The sequence below is a fragment of the Propithecus coquereli genome, unplaced genomic scaffold, assembly GCF_000956105.1.
Source record: "Propithecus coquereli isolate 6110/MARCELLA unplaced genomic scaffold, Pcoq_1.0 Scaffold71, whole genome shotgun sequence".
Lineage (NCBI taxonomy): Eukaryota > Metazoa > Chordata > Mammalia > Primates > Indriidae > Propithecus > Propithecus coquereli.
Window position 1 is genome coordinate 2,957,946 of NW_012153174.1, and position 20,655 is coordinate 2,978,600.

At 38.7% G+C, this 20,655-nt stretch overlaps 1 protein-coding gene across 1 annotated transcript in view; it reads left to right on the plus strand.

Moving 5' to 3' along the window:
• Positions 1 to 20,128, plus strand: part of TOX (thymocyte selection-associated high mobility group box) — a 312,563-nt gene extending 292,435 nt beyond the window's left edge. The window contains exons 7-9 of the mRNA XM_012661394.1: positions 10,606 to 10,992; positions 17,245 to 17,396; positions 17,755 to 20,128. Coding sequence (XP_012516848.1) covers positions 10,606 to 10,992; positions 17,245 to 17,396; positions 17,755 to 17,791 — 576 coding nt within the window. The 3' untranslated portion in view covers positions 17,792 to 20,128. The remainder of the gene's footprint in view (positions 1 to 10,605; positions 10,993 to 17,244; positions 17,397 to 17,754) is intronic.
• The last annotated feature ends 527 nt before the right edge of the window (positions 20,129 to 20,655 follow it).

A 20,655-nucleotide genomic window follows, 5' to 3' on the forward strand; every position in this document is an offset into this window, starting at 1 on the left:
TACAGCATCATTAAGAGGTAAGCTGGTCAGGGGGGAAAAAATCACATCATTTTGTTTGAAAATAAAAACACCACTTAAAAACATGTTTGTGCTTTAGAATATCTTAAACATTCTTCCTTCCTATTATAAATACTCAAGAGTTGACTCAGTTTGGTCTCATGTTATTAAAGATACAATTTGCCTTTAGAATTCTCAGGAAGGTAACCTCGGGGAGGTGGGCTGAGGCTACAGGCACTAGACTGTGTCATCTTATGTCCGAACGTGGCTGTTAGTTTATTAACTGTGGCTCAGGGCTCTGGACTTCATCTCATTCACTCACAAAAAATACTTTTCTTTTTTCATTCACAAATATCTAGTCCTATCCTAACAACTCTAAAATAATTATATAATTAGTTTTTTATTGAGGAAAATATGTACTAAATAAACTGACAGAGAGGAGAATAAAAGCTCAAAACACCAATGCATAAGGCATTTCAGTACGTTGTGAGTCTAGCACAACTTTATGTTCCACGTCTAAGGTATGACATTGTAGGAAAACTTCTTATTTGCTTTAAAATTTCTAGCTCTTTTGTATTATCTCACTGTGGATTTCACACTTTCTAATTTATCTAACTCCTTTTGAAGCTATTCATATTTTCTGCTTATACCATCTCACATTTCTATATATGTTTAGAATTCACAGAATGTCTGTAAAATTATAACAAAAAAATAAAGTACAAAATGTCAGATCCATCCAGCCATTGGATTAGTCATATTGATATTGTCACAGATTACTATGCCAAAAAATATAAGGGAAACTCGTAAAAAGTGAATTCTCCTTATTTCATCCAAGATGAAATCCTTTTTGAACATTTTATATAGGGTTTTAATCGGAGCATTTTACATACAAGAAAACCAATACATGAAGTCTCAATCCTAATACAAAGCACTCTAGCTAATCATATGCTGATTGCCAGAATGCTATAATACTGACTAAGCCTTTACTTTCAAAACAAGTGTCCTCAGATTTGCTCTTAGCTGCAACTTTTTTTACTATTCAGTCTCAGAGTTGCAACCCGCAGTATACGGCAATTTGTATAAATGCTGCGAATTGCCATTTCTACATTTAAAAAACCAAGCACTTTTTTTACAGCTTACTCTGACATTTTTCTTCTCTTTGGCAGTAGGAATTTTGCTGGAGCTGTTGAATATCTATTTATGTACAGCTATCTGTTGTGTATATACAAATTGAAGGAAAGTTACAAACACCCTCTCCAGGTTAGAAAAATGACCCTCTGGTGTTGCATGTGAGTGAATATTTGCAATATAACTTTCTAGGCACCTACAGAAAATTTTCCAGCCTACCTTCCCATAGCCTATGGTAACATATATAAAAATCTCATTCTTTTCCATTTTAATTATGACAAGTCAAATAATAACCATTCATATTTAAATATGTTTTTTCTACATTATAATTTTTTACCATATTATAAATTATTTCCCTATTCTGAAAGAGCTAAAGGAGCAAACAGAAAATGATACATGATGTCATTCATAGTTACAATTCCAGGGAGCTACCACGTACCAGCAAAGCTCTGTATTTTTCCTGTTCACTCGTTCATACATTCATTCCACCAGTTTTCCTGGGCATGTGCTCTGTGCCACGCACTGTGCCTGGCTCAGAGCATGCAGTCTAGGGGATCCGTCCCCTAGACTCAAAGAACTTTCTTGTTAGCCAAGAGAACCAATAGTGAAAACATAAACTAACAAATGACCAATATCCTTGAGAATCCAAGCGTATGAAGGAAATAAGGGCTCTACTAAGGTGCTCTGCAAAGACCTCTTTGAAGAGGTGACATTGGAGCTGGGGGTCCAAGGAGGACAGGAGCTTGTGGACCCAGAGAGCCAGAGGAGAGTGCCGGCCAGGCAGCACCACAGCAACTGCAATGACACAGGGTGGCGAAATGTCCCCTTGAATTGAGAGGAGGTCAGTGTGGCCAGAGCTGAGTGAACACAGGGAGTATGGTTGGGATGAAGCTAGGAAGAGTGGCAGGAGGAAGATCCTGAGGACTTTGCAGGATGTCAAAAGGAGCTGAGGTTATTCTCAGGACAAAGGGAAGCCACTAGATGGGTTTTAGTAGGGGATGGCCATTTACGTTTTTAAAGTATCATTTTACGTACATCAATTCCCTTAGTGCCTTATCCCTTGAAGTCGGCTTGATTATCCAAGTTTCACTGAACAGGAAAGAGGTCACACAGGTAGCCAGTGCAGATGTTGGCCTGTGCCGTTCTCGGGCTTTCTGCTGGGCCATGCTGCTCACGGGTCCTACCAGCGTGCTCTCCTGCATCCCTAAAATGCCCACTGCCCCGACGTCCTGGCAGAGTTTTGACATTCTCTCTTGTAAGGTCATTTTTGTTCATGAAAAACTGTGTTAGCCAAAGTCCATTTTCCTAACTTCTTGCCAGCAATTTTGACTTACTCCTCCAGAGCTACATATTTTAGAACCTGTTTTCTTTGCAAGGCATGCATTTCGCCCAGTGAGGCTTTGCACTCCTAGGCCAACAGGTCTTGCTAATTCGCAGCCGCGTCGTAGTCCGCCATGTCTTGCCAGGCCACTCTCCACGTCCAGCACCGGCCTGCAGGGTGCCTGTTCCACACTGGGCCCAGGGCTTGGTGCTGACAGACAAAGATGAATACGACAGATCCAAGTGGAATGTTTCGTGATACTCAAAAGGTTCAAAACAGGACCCTAAAAACTAGCTGCTTCTTACAGAACATAATCAAAAACAGAAACAGCCAGTGACCACTGACTACCTGTGAAACCGAGTCATAGGATTGACAATGCTCCTCCCCTTTCAGTGATTACTTCTGTAGTTTAAAGGTATCGTAAGCCATCCAATCCAGCATATTACTTAACATGACTCCAGGCTTGAGTCAAATTGAAACCTGCCAACCAATAAAAAAACTCAGTCCTAGTAAATGAATATTCTAACCTTTGTACTTCAAAATGACAATGCTGCACATTCTGAGCAGGATATTGGATTTTTTCCTATAATAACACGAACACAAATGACACCCTGCTATGGAGTATTTTCTGTGTGCCATAGACTGTGCTGGGCCTTTTACATCCCTTCCTACTCATCCTCGCAACAGCCCTGCAACAGTAGGATTTGGCCCCATTTTCTAGGCAGCCTCCAGGCAGAGAGATTAACTGGCTTGCCCACAGTGGGGAGAGGCTGGTGTAGCAGAGACCTCAAACTCCTCCCCATCTTGTTCTGGAGATTGTAGGCTTTTCTCCACACAGAGTGATTGTCAAATATTTTTTATCTTTGGAACTGGGAACTCTTATTATTTCCACTTAAATTCCATGCCAACTTTTATACATTAAACAGTTAAGAGCACTGCCCTGGCTTAAATGAGGCTGAGGTCCAGAAGTCTGCCCGCTCTCAGCCACCCTCACCACCACCAGGTGCGACCCAGAGACCTTCAGAGGAATCTGGGTCTGTGGAAGTCAGGACACCACTGCTCTGTACCATGCCGTTCCAGCCAGGGGTGGGGGGTGCTTCACCCAGTCATGTGCAGCCAGTGACAGAACTGCCAAGCACCGGCCACTCTCTGCACATCAGAATTGCAGGACCCATCAGTAGGAGCACAGAGAGTGGCCAGCAGCACTGGTCAGAACCCAGAATAACTTTATTCAATTTAGGCTCTTTCACTTAAAGGAGAAAGTTGGAAAAAGTCATAAAAGCAGCTGAAAGACCACAAGTTAAAAGGTAGTAGCAGAGAAGAGAGGATGCAATGTTATTAAACCCAGAAAACAAAGACTTAGAGATATTCAGGTCCACGATGGCATTAGACATAGCATAGTGATTACTCATGCTCCATTTTCTCTGATTATAAAACAAGAAAATAGATGTCATTTCAACCTAGAGGAATTTCATCTGTACAGGGAGCATTGCTAAACTCTCGAATTGTTGGAGTAAACAACCTCTTTCCATAGAGAAGTTTAAAAGCAGAAGCAAAAGTTATAAGTAAGGATCGGAGAAGGTCTCTAAGGTATCGTCCACCTCATAAGGAATCAGGGAAGCCTGTTCGGGGACCTCTAAAAGTGCCACCACTGTCATACTGGGAGAATCCTCAGAGAGCTGAAAAGTCTGCAGTCACTGGGGGTGGATGGATCTGGGTTCAAATCAAGGTTTCCCACTTCCTAACTGCATAGTCTTCATGCAGTTACTTAGATATTCTAAGTCCCAGTTTATTCAAGTGTTAAACAGGGAAGACAATAGGAGCTACATCATAGGGTTTCCATGAGGATAAAATAAGAAAATCTATATAAATTACAAGGTTCACTTCAGGACATTATGCTAAATGAAATAAGTCAGTCACAGAAAGACAAGTACTGCCTGATTCCACTTATAGGAGTGTCTAAAATAGTGAAACACACAGAATCAAAGAGTGGAATGGCGGTTGCCAGAGGCTGGAGGAGGGGGAATGAGGAGCTGCTGGTCAACACGCATGAAGGTTTAGTCAAGTAAGATGAATTAGGTCTAGAGATCTACTGTGCAACATTGGACCTAGATTTGACAATACCATATTGTACACTTAAAAATTTGTTAAGAGGGTAGATCTTATGTTAAATGTTCTTACCACAATAAAATAAAATTTTTAAAATTTTTTTGAAAGAAAAAATGGTTTAAAATCCTGAACATAGGAAGCACTTAATAAATATAAGCTATTATTATTATTAATTTCAGTTTTAGTATGATTGTAGGTGTGCACAGGAGTAGGAAAAGATTGGTGTATCACTGAAAATTTAGCAGGATCATATTTTTGATTTGTCTGCAAAGCTACTTTAATATAAAGAAATTTTAGAAGTGACAATAAAAATAAGCAAAATTTGCTTCATATCTACATCCCTTTATAAAAATAAGAAATGATCTAGATATAAACAAAAGTGCATTCATCTATAGCTTTCTTAATTGAAACGGTCTTTATGAACCCTGCAAAGATGGCCAAGAATATATGCTATCATGAAAGCTGGGGCTTCCTGGCTTAAGCAGTTTTACACATTATTGAAGGTCATATGGGGTTGGGCTATTAAGTAAAGCTTAAGGAAATATGGTTTTTCCATAGACTCAGGAATTTCTAGACATGGATCTAAATTATTATGCTGAAAACAATGTATAACTTTAAAGCAATGGAACTAGTTTCATCTTACCACATAGACCAGAATTTATATTCCCAAAATGAGTGTTGCATTCAAAGTAGTTACCTTGGGAGGCTACAAACTTATTTTATTATTGCTCCCAGAGTTCAAAAAATTTTTGAAACTCCTCTTTTAGAACTGCAGTCAGGAAAAGTTTATGAGCCACATTAGAAAATCAATCTTGTTACATTGTTTTCACACCTCATTCTTTTCCCCTAACATCACCCAGATATAACCCACAGACTTGGCTTCAAGTGACTATTAGCTGTTTCCAAAAATCAAATTCACCATCAAAAGACAAAGAGTTGTCTGAGGATATGTAAAACAGTGTCCCACTGGCTCTAAAGAGAATTCCAGTAGGGAATTTCCCAAATATCCCAAGTCAAAGCAGCATTATTGAAATAAGTGTACAGCTTCCCAGAAGTGCCAACCTGGAAAGAGATGGCATTTGGTTGGTTTGTTAAAAGCAATCAGATTCATGACTTTAAAGTCACACATCAAATATGACATTTTGTTTCTACCCTGAGTAGTTCATTAAGTACCAAAACTCATAAAGGACAATGAAAACTTTTTTTTAAGGTACAGAACAGGGCAATATTGAATCAAACGAAGCAAATTCTCTTTTGCCATGATCAGTAATAAAGAAACACAATGCTGAGTTCATTAAAGGGGAGTGAATTCAAAACAAATAAAAGAAATGATTTTTTTTACAGGATGAGGTAAACTTATAGAATTTATGCCATGAGAGCTATTGAGACAAATACTGAGGCTGAATTTGCAAACGGGATGGATCATTTTATGACTGTTAACATAAAATTTGCAGCTCTGTAAACCCAGATTGTGATTTAAAGATAATAAAATCTCATGCTTCAGGGTATAAACTAATCACCTGCATGGACCAGGAAGAATTTTCCTTCCAGAAGTAACAATGCACAATTGAGTAGTTGCATAAATTTTGTTTAATTTCCAATGCATCAAGTGTCGGTCAGTGCTGAAAACAAGAATCAAATTAGATGGACTATTAATTTGATTTGGTTCAGCAACTCCTATATTGCTGCTTCCACTGAGTTTTATGGCTTGTGTTTATACTTTGCTATTTTAAATAACAATTGCTTTGTCGATCTTTCATTTTTATAGCACATATCATTCCAGAGTGGGGGAATTAATACACTGTGCAGTATCATCTTCATTATACAAAGTAAATGGGATTGCAGCCATCTTGGATAACTAACAGCTTGGTTAATAAGAAGTATCTTAAGTCTTATAGAGTTGTATCCTTTGTACATTTTGCATATGTGAGAGGAAGCCTCCACAGATAAGACCCAAAAGGCCCCTATGGACAGTAATGCCCTTTTGTGCTTGTAGCAAACATCTTTCAGAAGCTATGGTCCAAAAGCAGGTAGGAAAGAGAACATACTCAGAAAGTAACAGCAAGAATACCCTCTTCCCCTGAACATGTCAGATTCAAAGGTTGATTTTTCAGTTGTAAATACACTGGTAAAATCACATTTGTCAGGTGACCAACACAAGACATTCATCAGTAAATAAAAGCAGTTAATGTGTTTGAAAGTAGAAACAAATGTGAATTATTTAGTATGTATGAGAAAATAGTTCTACTTTCTGAACGGTAGGCATAGAGATCTTCATTTATAGTATAACTGATTAGCAAAATTGTAGCCTTGCTTTCACAGATAAATTGGAAGAAAGTGACAGTGAGAGTATATTAATTTACGGTTTCTTCATATTTCCATTTAATCAGATTATGAATTCATGGTAGCTTGCTGTTGAAAATGAACTTATTCTACCTGTCTTCCAGAACAATAAAATAGCTCTGTAATTAATAGATGGTCTATTATATTAGTCTGATTAATAATTAATCAGAAGTGGAGCTAGAAGCAGGTTTTTCCCATCTAAGTGTGTGGACCTTTACATAAAGGTACAAATTCTTAAAAGATGGGTGGAACAGAGCCACCTCCGCTGCTGCCGCCATGCCCCCAAGAGCAGTGAGCCATGAGGGACAGTGTACCCGACCAAAGGACAGAATGAAGGCCAGTAATTTCTCAGCGCTTCAGGAAGGGTACGGTCCATGCTGAGAGCAGAGAGTGAGGAAGGTCAATCTGATACTCTGTGGATTTTCCAAGCGTCCAGATCCTTCCTCACACCTTTGGAAGAGGAATGGTGTGTCTTGTCAAGAGGTCTCAGCAGGATCAACAGTGATTGCACGGAGCACGCTCAGGAATAGTCATTCACTCATTCAACAAGCATTTTTGTGTTCTCTGTGTACTTTGCACTGTGCTAGATGCATGGGCTATAGAAATTAAAGTTCCTCTCATAAAAAAGATCCCCTCTTTGAGGATTTAAGACATCTTTGTGAAAAGAGAACATTGGGGGAGAACTCACTAGAGTGCCTGCTGTATGTAGGCACGTGGCTAGACACATTACTTATCTTGTCACTTTCAACAATTTAGAAAGTAAAGAGAAAAAAATGTAACTTCCCAAAATTCTTCCTCCCTCTTTGTTAAAAATCATGTTTCAAGTGTTGTCTGAATCCTTATGTTTGGAAACCTATTTAATCTGAGTTTGCCAATAGTCTTTCTATGATTAAAAGTTACTACTCTTTCAAAATAGTGTTTAGGCAGACTGGTCTTTGCATGCTTTGGTATGGAGGAGATAAATAACACATAAATGGCTGGATAAAGATAATGTTTTGTATCTAATTATCCATGAGAACAGAGAGATTTACCAGGTTGGCAATAAAGTATCTCATATTAGGTTGCTATCTATTGATTTCTATAAATCTGTGTGTCTCGATCTCCATCTCTGCATGAGTCTGTCTTTCTATCGTCTCTCTGAATGGTGAACCACATGCTATTATTTAAAAAGTAGAATTCAGGAGAATTGGATTCATTGTTTATTTTTAATTTGACATTTTTATTTCTGTGGCCCAGGATCACCTCATTAGTAATAAGATATACTTATTACTAATAGAGAAATAAAAAATGAAAACATTTTCACAAGTACATGTATTTCATAGTTTTGATCATATGGGCAATGTGACTGATTTTTCTTTTTAAATTAAAAACGACAACTATAAAGCAAAAAATAAAGGTGCACCAACAGGTATTAATTTCTATAGATATAATTTTTTCCAGTATGAAGTTGACATAGTCTGTGACTAAATATGAAACTATCCCTTCTAAAATAGACTTAAAAAAGAGGGAATTCAAACAAAACAAAAATACTTTTCCAGATTACTTAAACTCACAGGCTTAACACATTATCTTCTTGGCATATATAGAATAATTTTTGAGGCATATCATTTGCAGTACATGTTTTTCTGATATAGAAGTGGTCACTGTTTACACAGCCTGTATTAACCCATTTGATCTTTTCCTTGAATTGTTAACTAATTTGCACATAGACAATAAGAATTTTAAAACGAAAGACAAAAAAAAAAAAGCTACTTAAAACTTGTTTTGTTTTTTTCATTGAAAGTACTTTTTAGGAACTATAGTTAATAAAACTTCTTTGGCCTATAGCCTCCCTTTAAAATTTTTTTTGGGAACAATTTTTGACACTTTTAATGTTAATACACAAGACAGGGAGTCTAAACACTCGTGCACATTTCAGAAGGCTGCATCAGCATTGACACAGAGACAAATGTCTTAAGGAGAAAACTCTTCAGAGGAGCTTGGATTCTTTGGGTACACCTTACTGTATACTCTGTATGCAGCAGTCAGGGTCTCGCGGACCCCACATTTCCAGAACTTGGCATATCTTCACAAGCGTCAGATGTGTCCTTTCTATAATAAAGACAGAATGTGGAGCTAATAGTCCTCCCACCGCTTGTCCCCCCGGAAGTCAGCAAAGATGTGGTATAGCCTTGTTCTCAGTGTGATTTTCGTTAAAATTTCCTACATTATTGGGGACATATTAGTTGTGTGATTCACTTTGATAATGACGCTGCCTGGCTTGAATTCCGTGCCCTCGTGCGTGACAAACCCGTTTCCCCAAGTGCCGGTGGGCGGCTGCGCGGCGGTGCCCGGGGACAGCCAGCAACAACCAGGGACAACCAGGAGGGTCCTCGCGGCGCCGCACTCCGCCGTGCAGAGTAGCAAGAAACTCACTTTGACTAGAGAATTGAATAAGCATGACGTCGAGGTCACAGTATAACAGGAGATATGTATCCTCAAGACCTCGTTTGGACCAAGTGATTTTTTCCCCAGAAGGCCATTTTGGCACTTTTCTTTTTTCTCCAGTGGGTTCCACCTTCCACCATTTGTTGTATCCGTCTCTTTCTCTCAGCAAAAGTAGGGGGTAGATTCCTGCCCAGGAGGAAATGCCTCGGGGTGAGCGCTTGATTCTTTTCAGTTCCCACTGAAGTGTCTAGTTTGTAAGTCAACTAAAAGATTATTAGGAAATGACCATACAAAGGTGTGGAAAAAATTAGGACAAAATTATATTAATTCATGATGGACGCTAACACTTCTAGGAGAGATTATTTTTATCCACTTCATTATGGGGGACAATTCATCACCAACTTCATTTAAAAAACCAAGATGAGTTTTGTGGTTACTTTGAAGAACATATTAATATAGCTTTATATGACTTCAGAAAGGTATTTTAGAATTCTTTTCTTCCATTTCCATCAACCAGCTTTGTTTGCTTTGCGAAAATATCTAGGCCTAGGCTCTTTGAAAATATAAAAAGGAAAAATAAAGAAAGTAAACATGATCAGTCCTTAGAAGAACCCCAGAGCTGAATTACTTTCCAAGTGAGCTACACGTATATTTCCCATTAGGGCATCCACCACCTGTCCTTCCCCACCCCCATCTTGGTTTGGTTGATGAGAAAAGTCACCAAGTTAGACTTTAACATTTAGGCAAAGGAACAACACATCATTGTAGATTGCTTTAGAGTTAATAAAGGAGATAGAAGAAGCTCAGTCTTGTATAAGTCATGTTACAAACAATGGTGGAGGAATTTTTAGATAAGAGAGTCAAGAACAGTAATGGAGGCCAGGCGCGGTGGCTCACGCCTGTCATTCCAGCACTTTGGGAGGCTGAGGTGGGAGGATTGCTTGAGGTCAAGAGTTTGAGCCCAGTCTGGGCAACATAGTGAAACCCCCATTTCTACAAATAAAAATAAATTAGCCAGGTGTGGTGGCACACATCTGTAGTCCCAGCTACTTGGGAGGCTGAGGCAGGAGGATTGCTCCCAGGAGTTTGAGGTTACAGTGAGCTGTGATTGGAACACTGCACTCTGGCCTGGGCAACAGAGGGAGACCCTGTCTCTAAAAACAAACAAAAAGAACGGTAATGGGTGTTGATTCAAGTGAAAATTTATGAGTAAACTCAGAAAGCATCCAGTACTTCATGTATGAGGCTCTTAACCCCGCCCTTGTTTGTTTCCTCAACAGAGCTACAGTGAACCTGTGGATGTTAAGACATCTCAACCTCCTCAGCTGATCAATTCAAAGCCGACCGTGTTCCATGGGCCCAGCCAGGCCCACTCGGCTCTGTACCTAAGTTCCCACTATCACCAACAACCGGGAATGAATCCTCACTTAACCGCCATGCATCCTAGCCTCCCCAGGAACATAGCCCCCAAGCCGAATAACCAAATGCCAGTGACTGTCTCTATAGCCAACATGGCCGTGTCCCCCCCACCCCCGCTCCAGATCAGCCCACCTCTTCACCAGCATCTCAACATGCAGCAGCACCAGCCTCTCGCCATGCAGCAGCCCCTCGGGAACCAGCTCCCCATGCAGGTCCAGGCGGCCTTACACTCTCCCACCATGCAGCAAGTAAGTCCTGCAGCTCGGATGGATGTAGAGGCAGCGCCCTTTTCTGAAGGGCTGGGGTGGGGGAGTCTGTTCAGCAAAGGATGCAGAGTATGTGTTTTCTATTTTTCTACTTAACTGGAGACAGAGAGGGAACTGAGGATGCTCAACACATATCAGCTTTCTGAAAAATGTAACTGACAGGTGGTGAGTCTGAGTGGCATGGGCATGAGACCATCACAGCAACTGATAGTTGCTGCTTTTCATAATCGCTAGTTTCTTTTCTATCGTATCCATTTTGCTTCACATTTCTAATCACCCTTCTTGTTTTCTGTTTCTTGAGTAAAGTACATTTGTTATTTTAAGATGCCAACTGCTGCCAAAGATCTCTTTGGAATAGAGAATTCTACAATTTTTTTTAAAAAAAATATTGTTTGGAAATGAGGAAGTCTTGACTGGTATGCATGTCGAGTCCAATAAATGCTGCCAAATGAAATCAGGTCCGATACCAAATTTGGTGGAACCCTGAAAGTCCTGAGAACTGAACATTTTAACCAGAATTTTATTTTAAAATGGATATCTGACTTCTGCATAAATTGGAAAACACAGGAGGTTTGGAAGCCTCCCTGCCCACTCCCTGATTATTGAAACCATTTGTGTGTAATCCTAGCTTAACTTTTCTTTGAAATCAATTTTTCCTTTTGGATTTTGGTATTATTTTAAAATATGAAAATTAGGAGAAAATGATATAAACGAAATTGAACTTAAAGCCTCCCCAAAATCCTAAAAACTTGTTTTAAAAAATAAAGGTAAAAACTACAAACCACATTAAATTCAACTATCACTTTTATAATCCAGTTACTCTATTGTTCTCAGAGCTGTAAGTAAATAAGGCAAACATAGCCTTCCTATAGAATTGATATCTAGCGCTCTGTGGAATTTGAGTCTATAGTTGGACTGTGGGAAGGGGGAGGAAGGCAGAAAGAGAAATTAAATATATGTAGTCCCAAATTCATTATTATTATTATTGTAGACAGGATTTCTGAGAGCTGACAATAATAAACCCAGTGCTTTAATACATTACCTCATTATTAATTTTCAGAAAACAAACAGTGCAGGTACTAGCATTACCTTCATTTTATAAATGGGGAAACCAAGGCTTGGCAGAGTTCAGTAATATGCTCATAAGGTCAGAGCTAGAATTCCCACCCAGATCTGTTCAGAAACCAGAGGCTGGATTCTTAAATGCTAAGCTTGCTGCCTCTCACTCTCATTCTTGACTGTAGACTGTTTCATATTAGAAACTCTGTTTCTCCTAAGAATTTGGAGTAACTTTAAATCCTGGTCAGTTCTAAAAATCAAATTATTACAGAGAGAAAAGAGGGATTCATCTCCTTAATGAACTCTTCCATGGTCCCTAAGCCAAGGATATTGAAAAAGCTATGATGACTTTCTTACCTGAATTCAACAGACCAGTTGTGGACTCTCTGGGGAAGAAGACTGCAGTAAGAGCCATCAGTCCACCTCGTCTAGAGAGGCGTGTGACAAGGTCATATTTAGGGGTCAGATTTCCACTCTTCCTATCAGACATCACTCATAATAAAAGGGGTATTCTTGGGTGTCCCTACATTTTAATGTACCAATAATGTTTGCATGAAGAATTAATAGTTCTAGGGACACCTCCTTTGATTGGGTGGGTTGACCACTGCTTAAGGATGCTTCCCAGCTAAGAACCCATGTTTTGCTCACAGAGCTGTAGTTGGGGGCTGTTTCTTCCTGGAGGAAATAATGCCAAGAGTTCAGTCCCCTCACCAAGCTGAAAGCTAGAGCTCTACTCAGAGGGGAGATCTTTCTGATGTATCCACTCAGAGATGGTTCCTTTTTCTGTTTATTCTAACACTAACACCTCGGATGAGCTGGCTGTGATCCTGAATAGTTTTCAAATATTTCAGAATCATGTAAGGAGACATGTAAAAATTCAAGAGATTTTCCTCTCCATAGAGAGTCTTAACTGAATAGGAAAAAATAGAATAGATTACATTGGACAAGTTATTCATCAGTCTTTAAGTCAGTTCTATTAGTTTATGTCAAAACGTGTTCTTACTGAGATGGTAGGACCTGATTTCCATTTACATTGCCAACAGAAGACAAAATGGCATGAACTCAAAATGGAGAGTAAATAGCTACAAAGACAATTTTAACTAAAATCATTTCAACAATGCCGTGATCGTGGTAAGTAGTTAAAATAATTGTCAAATATTAAACAAATAAAGAAACAAGTGAGTAGTGAAAGTGTTTTAACTCTTAGAAGGAATTATGGATTAGGTTATAGAATCTCAATTCCTTGGAAGTTTTTAAAAATTTAGTTGATTCACAAAACATTCATTGAGGCCCTAACATGTACCAGGCACTGTCTAGACTCTGGAAATTGAGTGATAAATGAGAACAGGTAATAAGACCCCTGCCCCCGTAGAGTTGAGGGATAGGGGTAGTAGTGGCAAGAAGATGAACAAATAATGAGGATCCCATGAAAAGGAATAAAACTGGAAGACTGGCTGCAGAGTGCTTGGAGGAAGGGCAGGGCCGTCAGCTAGGATGAACAAAGAGGGCCCCTCTCCAGGGCTGGCACAAAGGCCTGAAGGATGAGAAGAGGAGGCACCCTTAAGAGACTGGAAGTGGGAAGGGCATGGGGGGTCATCCCTGCAGAGACCAGCAGCCAGGAAAAGGGGCTCTGGGCGTGTCCAGGAGTTGGGGAGGAGGCCAGTGGGAAGCAGGTGAACAGAGACTGAGGTGGGGGTAAGTTCAGCGTCATGGGCAGGTGATCGGAGCAGGATCCTGCAGGTGAAGGGGAATGGCAGCCCCAGGAAGTTGATAATCCTAAAGTCAGGATCAGAAGGAGAGTCCATCACTCCCTGAGTCACTCCATTTACTGCAGTCACAACTGCCCACTGGGGCCAAGGTCCAAGTCATCCGGTAGTCTTCAGCCCTTAGCAGTGGACCCGAGCTGCGGATGCAAGTTGACCTGTCTGATTCATCATCCAAACTACCTTTTTCCTAAAGATGTTTGCTGCCTCCCGTGGGGGCCATGTTCACATATTGCAACACCAAAAAAAAAAAAGAAGAAGAGAGAAAGAAAAAAAGAGAAAGAAGTTAACAGCTACCGTATTTTAAAATAATGTCTCGTATTTCAGCATTATTTTAACTATTTTATTATCCTGTTGAAAATGAATGTATCCTACAAAAATGATTGTATAGTCCACCAGAAATAATGGTTTCATCTTTTTCTAGAGTAATATTTTATACATTGAACCCACGGACCTGTTATTTTATTTTATTTTTTGTCCAGTTTTCTTCCATTTTTTCTGCTCACTGTATTGTCGAATGAGGTCAAGAGAAAAAAAAAATCATTAATATCTGTCAACTTCCTTTATAACCTTAAGAAAAAATCTTTGTATGATATCACACAGACAGATTTTCAATTTCCTTGTGTAATAAACAGCTGCTTTAGGATTTGGGTGTAATTTAAAGGTTTAAAAAAATCACATTGAGATTGATGAATAAATCAGTTGTGAAGACAAAAACGTTGATGCCTGTTGAAAATACCTCTCCAGACAGGCAGGAAATGAAATTAGTTCCCAGTAAAGTGTGGATATGAGGATCACTGTTTGAATGTGCTGCAGGCTTTTTCGGACTTGCTATGGTGGCACAAGAAAACTGCTAGGGCTACAGAAATCTAATTAAAGAGCAAATGTCCCTTCTGACATCAAATTAATCTTTATCATGTTTCCTATTTTTATTTCAATCTGGCACCAGAAAATGAAATTTAAAATTCCAGGCATGCTACAAAACAGTTGGTGATTTTTCTCCTGAGCATTAAAATGCAAAATATTCAGTCTTGTTTAATTAGACTGCTAAGCAAACATTTTTCAAAAAATTTATATCATCATTGTTGTTTCATGTTTACATCAGTGATAAATATGTACTTAGCTCTAAGTTTGACCTCAGCATCTCCTTGTAGAGTGTTCAGAAGAATCTTTCATTTTCTAAATTGAAAGAAAGTAAAATAACATTAAATAATGTGTTACTGCAGGCTTAGTTTGTATTTTTCTTGGTCCTCGTTTGTTTCAATATTAGTGATCTTAAATGTAGACATAGAAGTTAGCTGAATTCTATATCTTTGAACTTTGTACATAACACATAATTTTGGTTTTATAAACTGAAGACACCCATTTAATCTTAAACTAATAACTTAAAACATAATTTTTTCTAATGATTCTCTAACCCACCTGAGGAACTATTTTCATTGGATAGGAAGAAAAGCAATGGTGGTTTCTTTTGTTTGTGTGGGGAAGGGGGAAAGGGGAGATGGGCTTTTTTGGGTGGTGGTTGGGTTTTTTTGTTTGGTAGTGTGTGTGTTTTTGATTTCGTTTTGCTTTTTCATATGTTTCCGTACCTTCAACTAAGTCAAGATATTTTCAACTACTCTTTTTTTGAGACTTGTTTACTTTTAGGTTACATTTTATCAATCGTGTAAAAATCCAATGTGGAGAACTTTACATTAAAAAGATAGGAAAGCCCTGGCATTTACACATTTATATACTCCCATGACTTTCCAATAGCAGCATCGAACAATCTGTACTAAACTTTACTTATTGAAAAACATGATTTATTGAGCCACTACTATGGGCTGGGCCCTGAGAATATCCAGTAAGCACTTGAAACACTCTGACCCCAGGGTCCTTCCAGCAGCCTTTGCGATGTGGTCAAAGGAGCCCAGACAAGGCTCCTCCCAGAGTTTTCTCCTGCTCTTTGTCCCACGTCACACTCACTAGGGAAAGAAACTGAGAACACTGAACAATAAGCCCCGAAAACACAGGTCATCGAAGCCAGTGAGACTCTACATGTTGGAGACGTGGGATGGTCTAGAGAAAGAAGAAGTCAGCCTGGAAAGAAGTGGAGCCCCAAACAGCCATCTATATCTCTTACTGTGACCTTCTGGTTCTGGAAGATGCTTCCAGGATGGGTGGGAGTCGGTGGGGACATTGGCTTAAAGTCTTTATCATTTGAATGGAAAATAAATTAACGTCTTAAAGCCAATACTGAGAATTAGGAACATTTGATAATAGGCATCTTTGAGTCTTTACACAAGGGACACCCAAACATGCATAAATGTCTAAGGAAATATCTTCAGTTAAAAATCAATCCTCTGATCATCTTGCTGAGTTTTTAAAAGGAAAAATTCAACAATATTATGCCTTCAAAAGCTTTCTGCAAGTAAATAGAGAATGGTTCATTTTAAAATCTCTTGATTTCTTAGTGGTTAGAAACCATGGATAGACTCTGCTGCAGAGACAACCATGAGGTTAATTAAGTTGCTTTTTTGGTCATTTCCAGCAAAGCTTGCTTATGCTGCTCTTGAATTCACCAGAGAAGCTAAAAATAAATCTTAGTGTATAATGCTTTTGTTTACCAGATATAGCTATATACTTCAGAGATTCTGTCCTTGAATTTTTAATAGCTTTGCTAGAATTAAAAGTCAACACTTCACCATGCTAGTGTATTAAAAGAATCTTCCTGAAGTCTGATTATTGTTTGCTAGTTAATAGATTTTTCAATTAAAAAATATTTGCTTTGTCTTTCACTTTTCTCTCTCCATGTCTTCCAAAGGCAAGTTGTTTTGAATCTCTTTCCCTGTATTAGTCCAACAACTGTTAAAAAGCTTTGGTTGAAATTTTTTAGCTGAGAGAGAAATACAAATAAAAGAAGAAGCAGATGGTCCCTTTGTGATTGAATGAAGAAAAAGGGTTTTGAGAACAATATGTGAATAGGTGTAGTCTAATAAAACACTCAGCCACCTGCTGCCTGAATCCTTCAAAAAAGATTCTGTTGCATATTCTGCGGATTAACTATTAATGTATCCTTAGGTTTGATAGAAAACATAAACTCTGAGGGGTTTAGGCCCTTTTCTCCCTTTGTTTTGATTGAGTTGGTGTCTCTATATTTTAAATTGTTTCTCAATTCAATTTATCTGCTCAAGAGTATAATTAAAGGTTTCTGACACATGGTTAAATGAAGGGGAGGGGTAAGAAGAATGGGGTTGTGGGAGATTCTTTTCTACCTTTGTTTTAAGTTTTCTGGGCCCTTCCCACAGGCTTGCCCTTGCAGAGACAGAAGCAAGAGGCCTACTGTGTTTGCAAAGAATGAATAAATATTTAGGTGCTTTTCTTCTTAAAAAGGCACTTTGATCCTTACTTACGGACTTGCTTTCCCTTTCAGGGATTTACTCTTCAACCTGACTATCAGACTATTATCAATCCTACATCTACAGCTGCACAAGTTGTCACCCAAGCAATGGAGTATGTGCGTTCGGGGTGCAGAAATCCTGCCCCCCAGCCGGCGGACTGGAATAACGACTACTGCAGTAGTGGGTAAGCGGCCGGTCGTCGCCACCTGGTGGTGGACAGCGCTCATAGCATGCAATGCTGTACCCTGTCCATCCGTCTTTTCTTCCTGCTTTCAAAAACACGGTGGGTGGGGATGGTTCCCGGTTCATGCAGGCAGAAGACAGCGCTCCAGAATTGTTAAGCAGTCCTCTAGCCCCTCCGAAAATAAAGGCTTTGAGATCACTGCTCGCTTTAGATGTAGGTTAATTAACTGTGCACTTTTCCAGGGGACAAGTCCATCCCTCAGGCTAGCACAGTAATTCAAAACCATACCTCCCCCATGGTCACCTGTAGCACGGGCCATCTTGTAACAAGGCATGTTGTGTGTTTTCTCTCCATACAGGGGCATGCAGAGGGACAAAGCACTGTACCTTACCTGAAAATCTGAACACCTTTTCTTTCCACTGAGGAATTCAGGGAAGTCTTTTCACCATGGATTGCTTGGTACAGTCAAGGCAGTTCCCCATTTTATTAGAAAATACAAGTTGCTAAGCACTTAGGACCATTTGAGCTTGTGGGTCACCCACTCTGGAAGAAATAGTCATGCTTCTTTATTATTTTTTAATCCTTTATGGACATTGTTTTTCTTCTTCCCTGAAGGAAATTTGGACCATTCAGATTTTATGTTGGTTTTTTGCTGTGAAGTGCTGCGCTCTAGTAACTGCCTTAGCAACTGTAGATGTCTCGGATAAAAGTCCTGGATTTTCCATTGGTTTTCATAATGGGTGTTTATATGGAACTACTAAAGACTTTTTAAATGGCTTGATGTAGCAGTCATAGCAAGTTTGTAAATAGCATCTATGTTACACTCTCCTAGAGTATAAAATGTGAATGTTTTTGTAGCTAAATTGTAATTTGAAACTGGCTCATTCCAGTTTATTGATTTCACAATAGGGGATAAATTGGCAAACATTCATATTTTTACTTCATTTTTAAAACAACTAATAGTTCTATATTTTCAAAATATTTGAAAATAAAAAGTATTCCCAAATGATTTTAATTTAAAAACAAATTGGCTTTGTCTCATTGATCAGACAAAAAAAAAAAAACTAGTGTTAAGGGAAGCGCAAACACATTTATTTTGTACTGCAGAAAAATCGCTTTTTTTGTATCACTTTTTGTGTAATGGTTAGTAAATGTCATTTAAGTCCTTTTATGTATAAAACTGCCAAATGCTTACCTGGTATTTTATTAGATGCAGAAACAGATTGGAAACAGCTAAATTATAACCTTTACATATGGCTCTGTATTATTGTTTCTTCATACTGTGTCTGTATTTAATCTTTTTTTATGGAACCTGTTGCGCCTATTTATGAAATAATAAATATAGGTGTTTGTAAGTAAATTTGTTAGTATTTGAAAGAGGTTTCTTTAATGTTTTAACTTTTGCTGGCAAAAAAAAAATATTCACGCTTGGTGTGAATACTTTATTATTTAGTTTTTACAGTGACATGAATAAAGCCAAACCTGCTTTTCATTTAGCAGCAAATTAAAGTAACCAATCCTTATTTCCGCATTTCTTTGGCTGATGCAAACAAAAAAACTATTATATTTAAGAACTCTCTTTCTTTGTACAATATACCAGAATTGCCCCAAAATCACCCAAGCTCCAAGACTAAACAAACACACGGGTTCTCTATTTCAAAAGGGTTGCTTCTTGCTTCTCAGCTGGTTCTAGTCAATTCTGAAACCTCCCCCAACCACCAAAAAAAAAAAAATGTCGAATCAACCAAAATTCCTCAAGCTGCATGCTTTTCACAAACCAGAAAACATTTAAGATGTGAACTAGGGGTGGAAAGAAGTAAATGGAAGTGTACTGTCAAGAACACATCTAAAAATGAAAGGTGAGTAAGCAGACAGCAAAAGAAAAAGGTCAAGCCATCCAAATTTGAAAGTTGATGATAGAAAATAATTGAGATTCTTGCTGTCTTTCGTGCCTCTACAAGCTACTTCCCTTTCCAGAATTCCTGGGTCTTCCAAGAGAATTCTGAGGGTATTAGAGATTTGCTAGGGAACAAAAAGCACTGAGAATCTGGCCAAGGGCTTGCATAGCTTTTACACCAAAAAGAGCTAACAAATTGCTCCCTTATCGGGGAATGTATCAAGAAAGTTAGACTGGTTGGAAATCAAGAGAATGTCTCTTTCATGGAATATGTGAAATAAATTTAGCAATTTAACTAAATACAAATATATTCATTGTGTAATCCAGTCAGAATTAAAAAGACAAAAGGTATGCTTGCTTTGGAATGATTTTAGGCATTGTACAACCTTGAATCACTTGAGCATGTAATAACTAATAAATAATGCAGATCCGATGTGATTATTAAAATGACTGTAGCTGAGAGCTCTAATTTTCCTGTCTTGAAACTGTATAAGAACTCATGTGATTAAGTTCACAGTTTATTGTTTGTCTGTTTAGTATTTTAGAAATATACCAGCACTACTAATTAACTAATGTCTTTTATTTATTATATTATGATAAAGTAAAATTTTCACTTGCATTCAGTCTAAACTGAGAAGGTAATTACTGGGATAAGAATAAGCAGCTTTGACTTTGACAGGCAGTTTGTACAGGAAAGTATAGTGCTATGTTGTTTACAGCTTTTCCAGAGCAGCTGCAACCAGGGTAGAGAGTGTTGAAATTCAATACCAAATACAATAAAAACAAATGTAAATAAAAGAAAATACATCATCAATAAAAACTCTTACTATTCGTGACCGTATTCTATTTGGTGATCGATTAGTCTCCAAAGAACAGGCCCAGTCAGACGAGAAATCTCAAATAAATTTCACAGCATAAGTGGTCGGGCACAGAAGTGGTCGGAGATTAACAGCTGCCATGGCCACAGATGTTCTTTCCTTAAACTCTGGGAATGCCCTCTCACCAACCTGAGGCTCTACTGTGGTGAGCTGTTGCCTGAGAAATTTGCCATCTCTCAGGAAGCCAGAACCCAGCCTGGACACAGTGGGCTGCACGGTGGCTTGGAGCTTATGACACAGAGGAACAGTGGGGGTAGACGCCGAGTTCCTTGCTGGAGCACTCCAAAGGATGCTAGGAATCTCCAGTAAAGTCATTGTGAGAGATTCAGTATTAATACTGAACATAAAATATCTTCGCCAACACACCAAAAGCAAAATTATATCTGATTAGAAAAGGGGGAAAAAAGTGTGACAGTGTGTAGGAGCAGGTTGAGTTGTGTCTCTAACATAATCAAGAAAGGATAACCCAAAAGCCCAGTTCCCA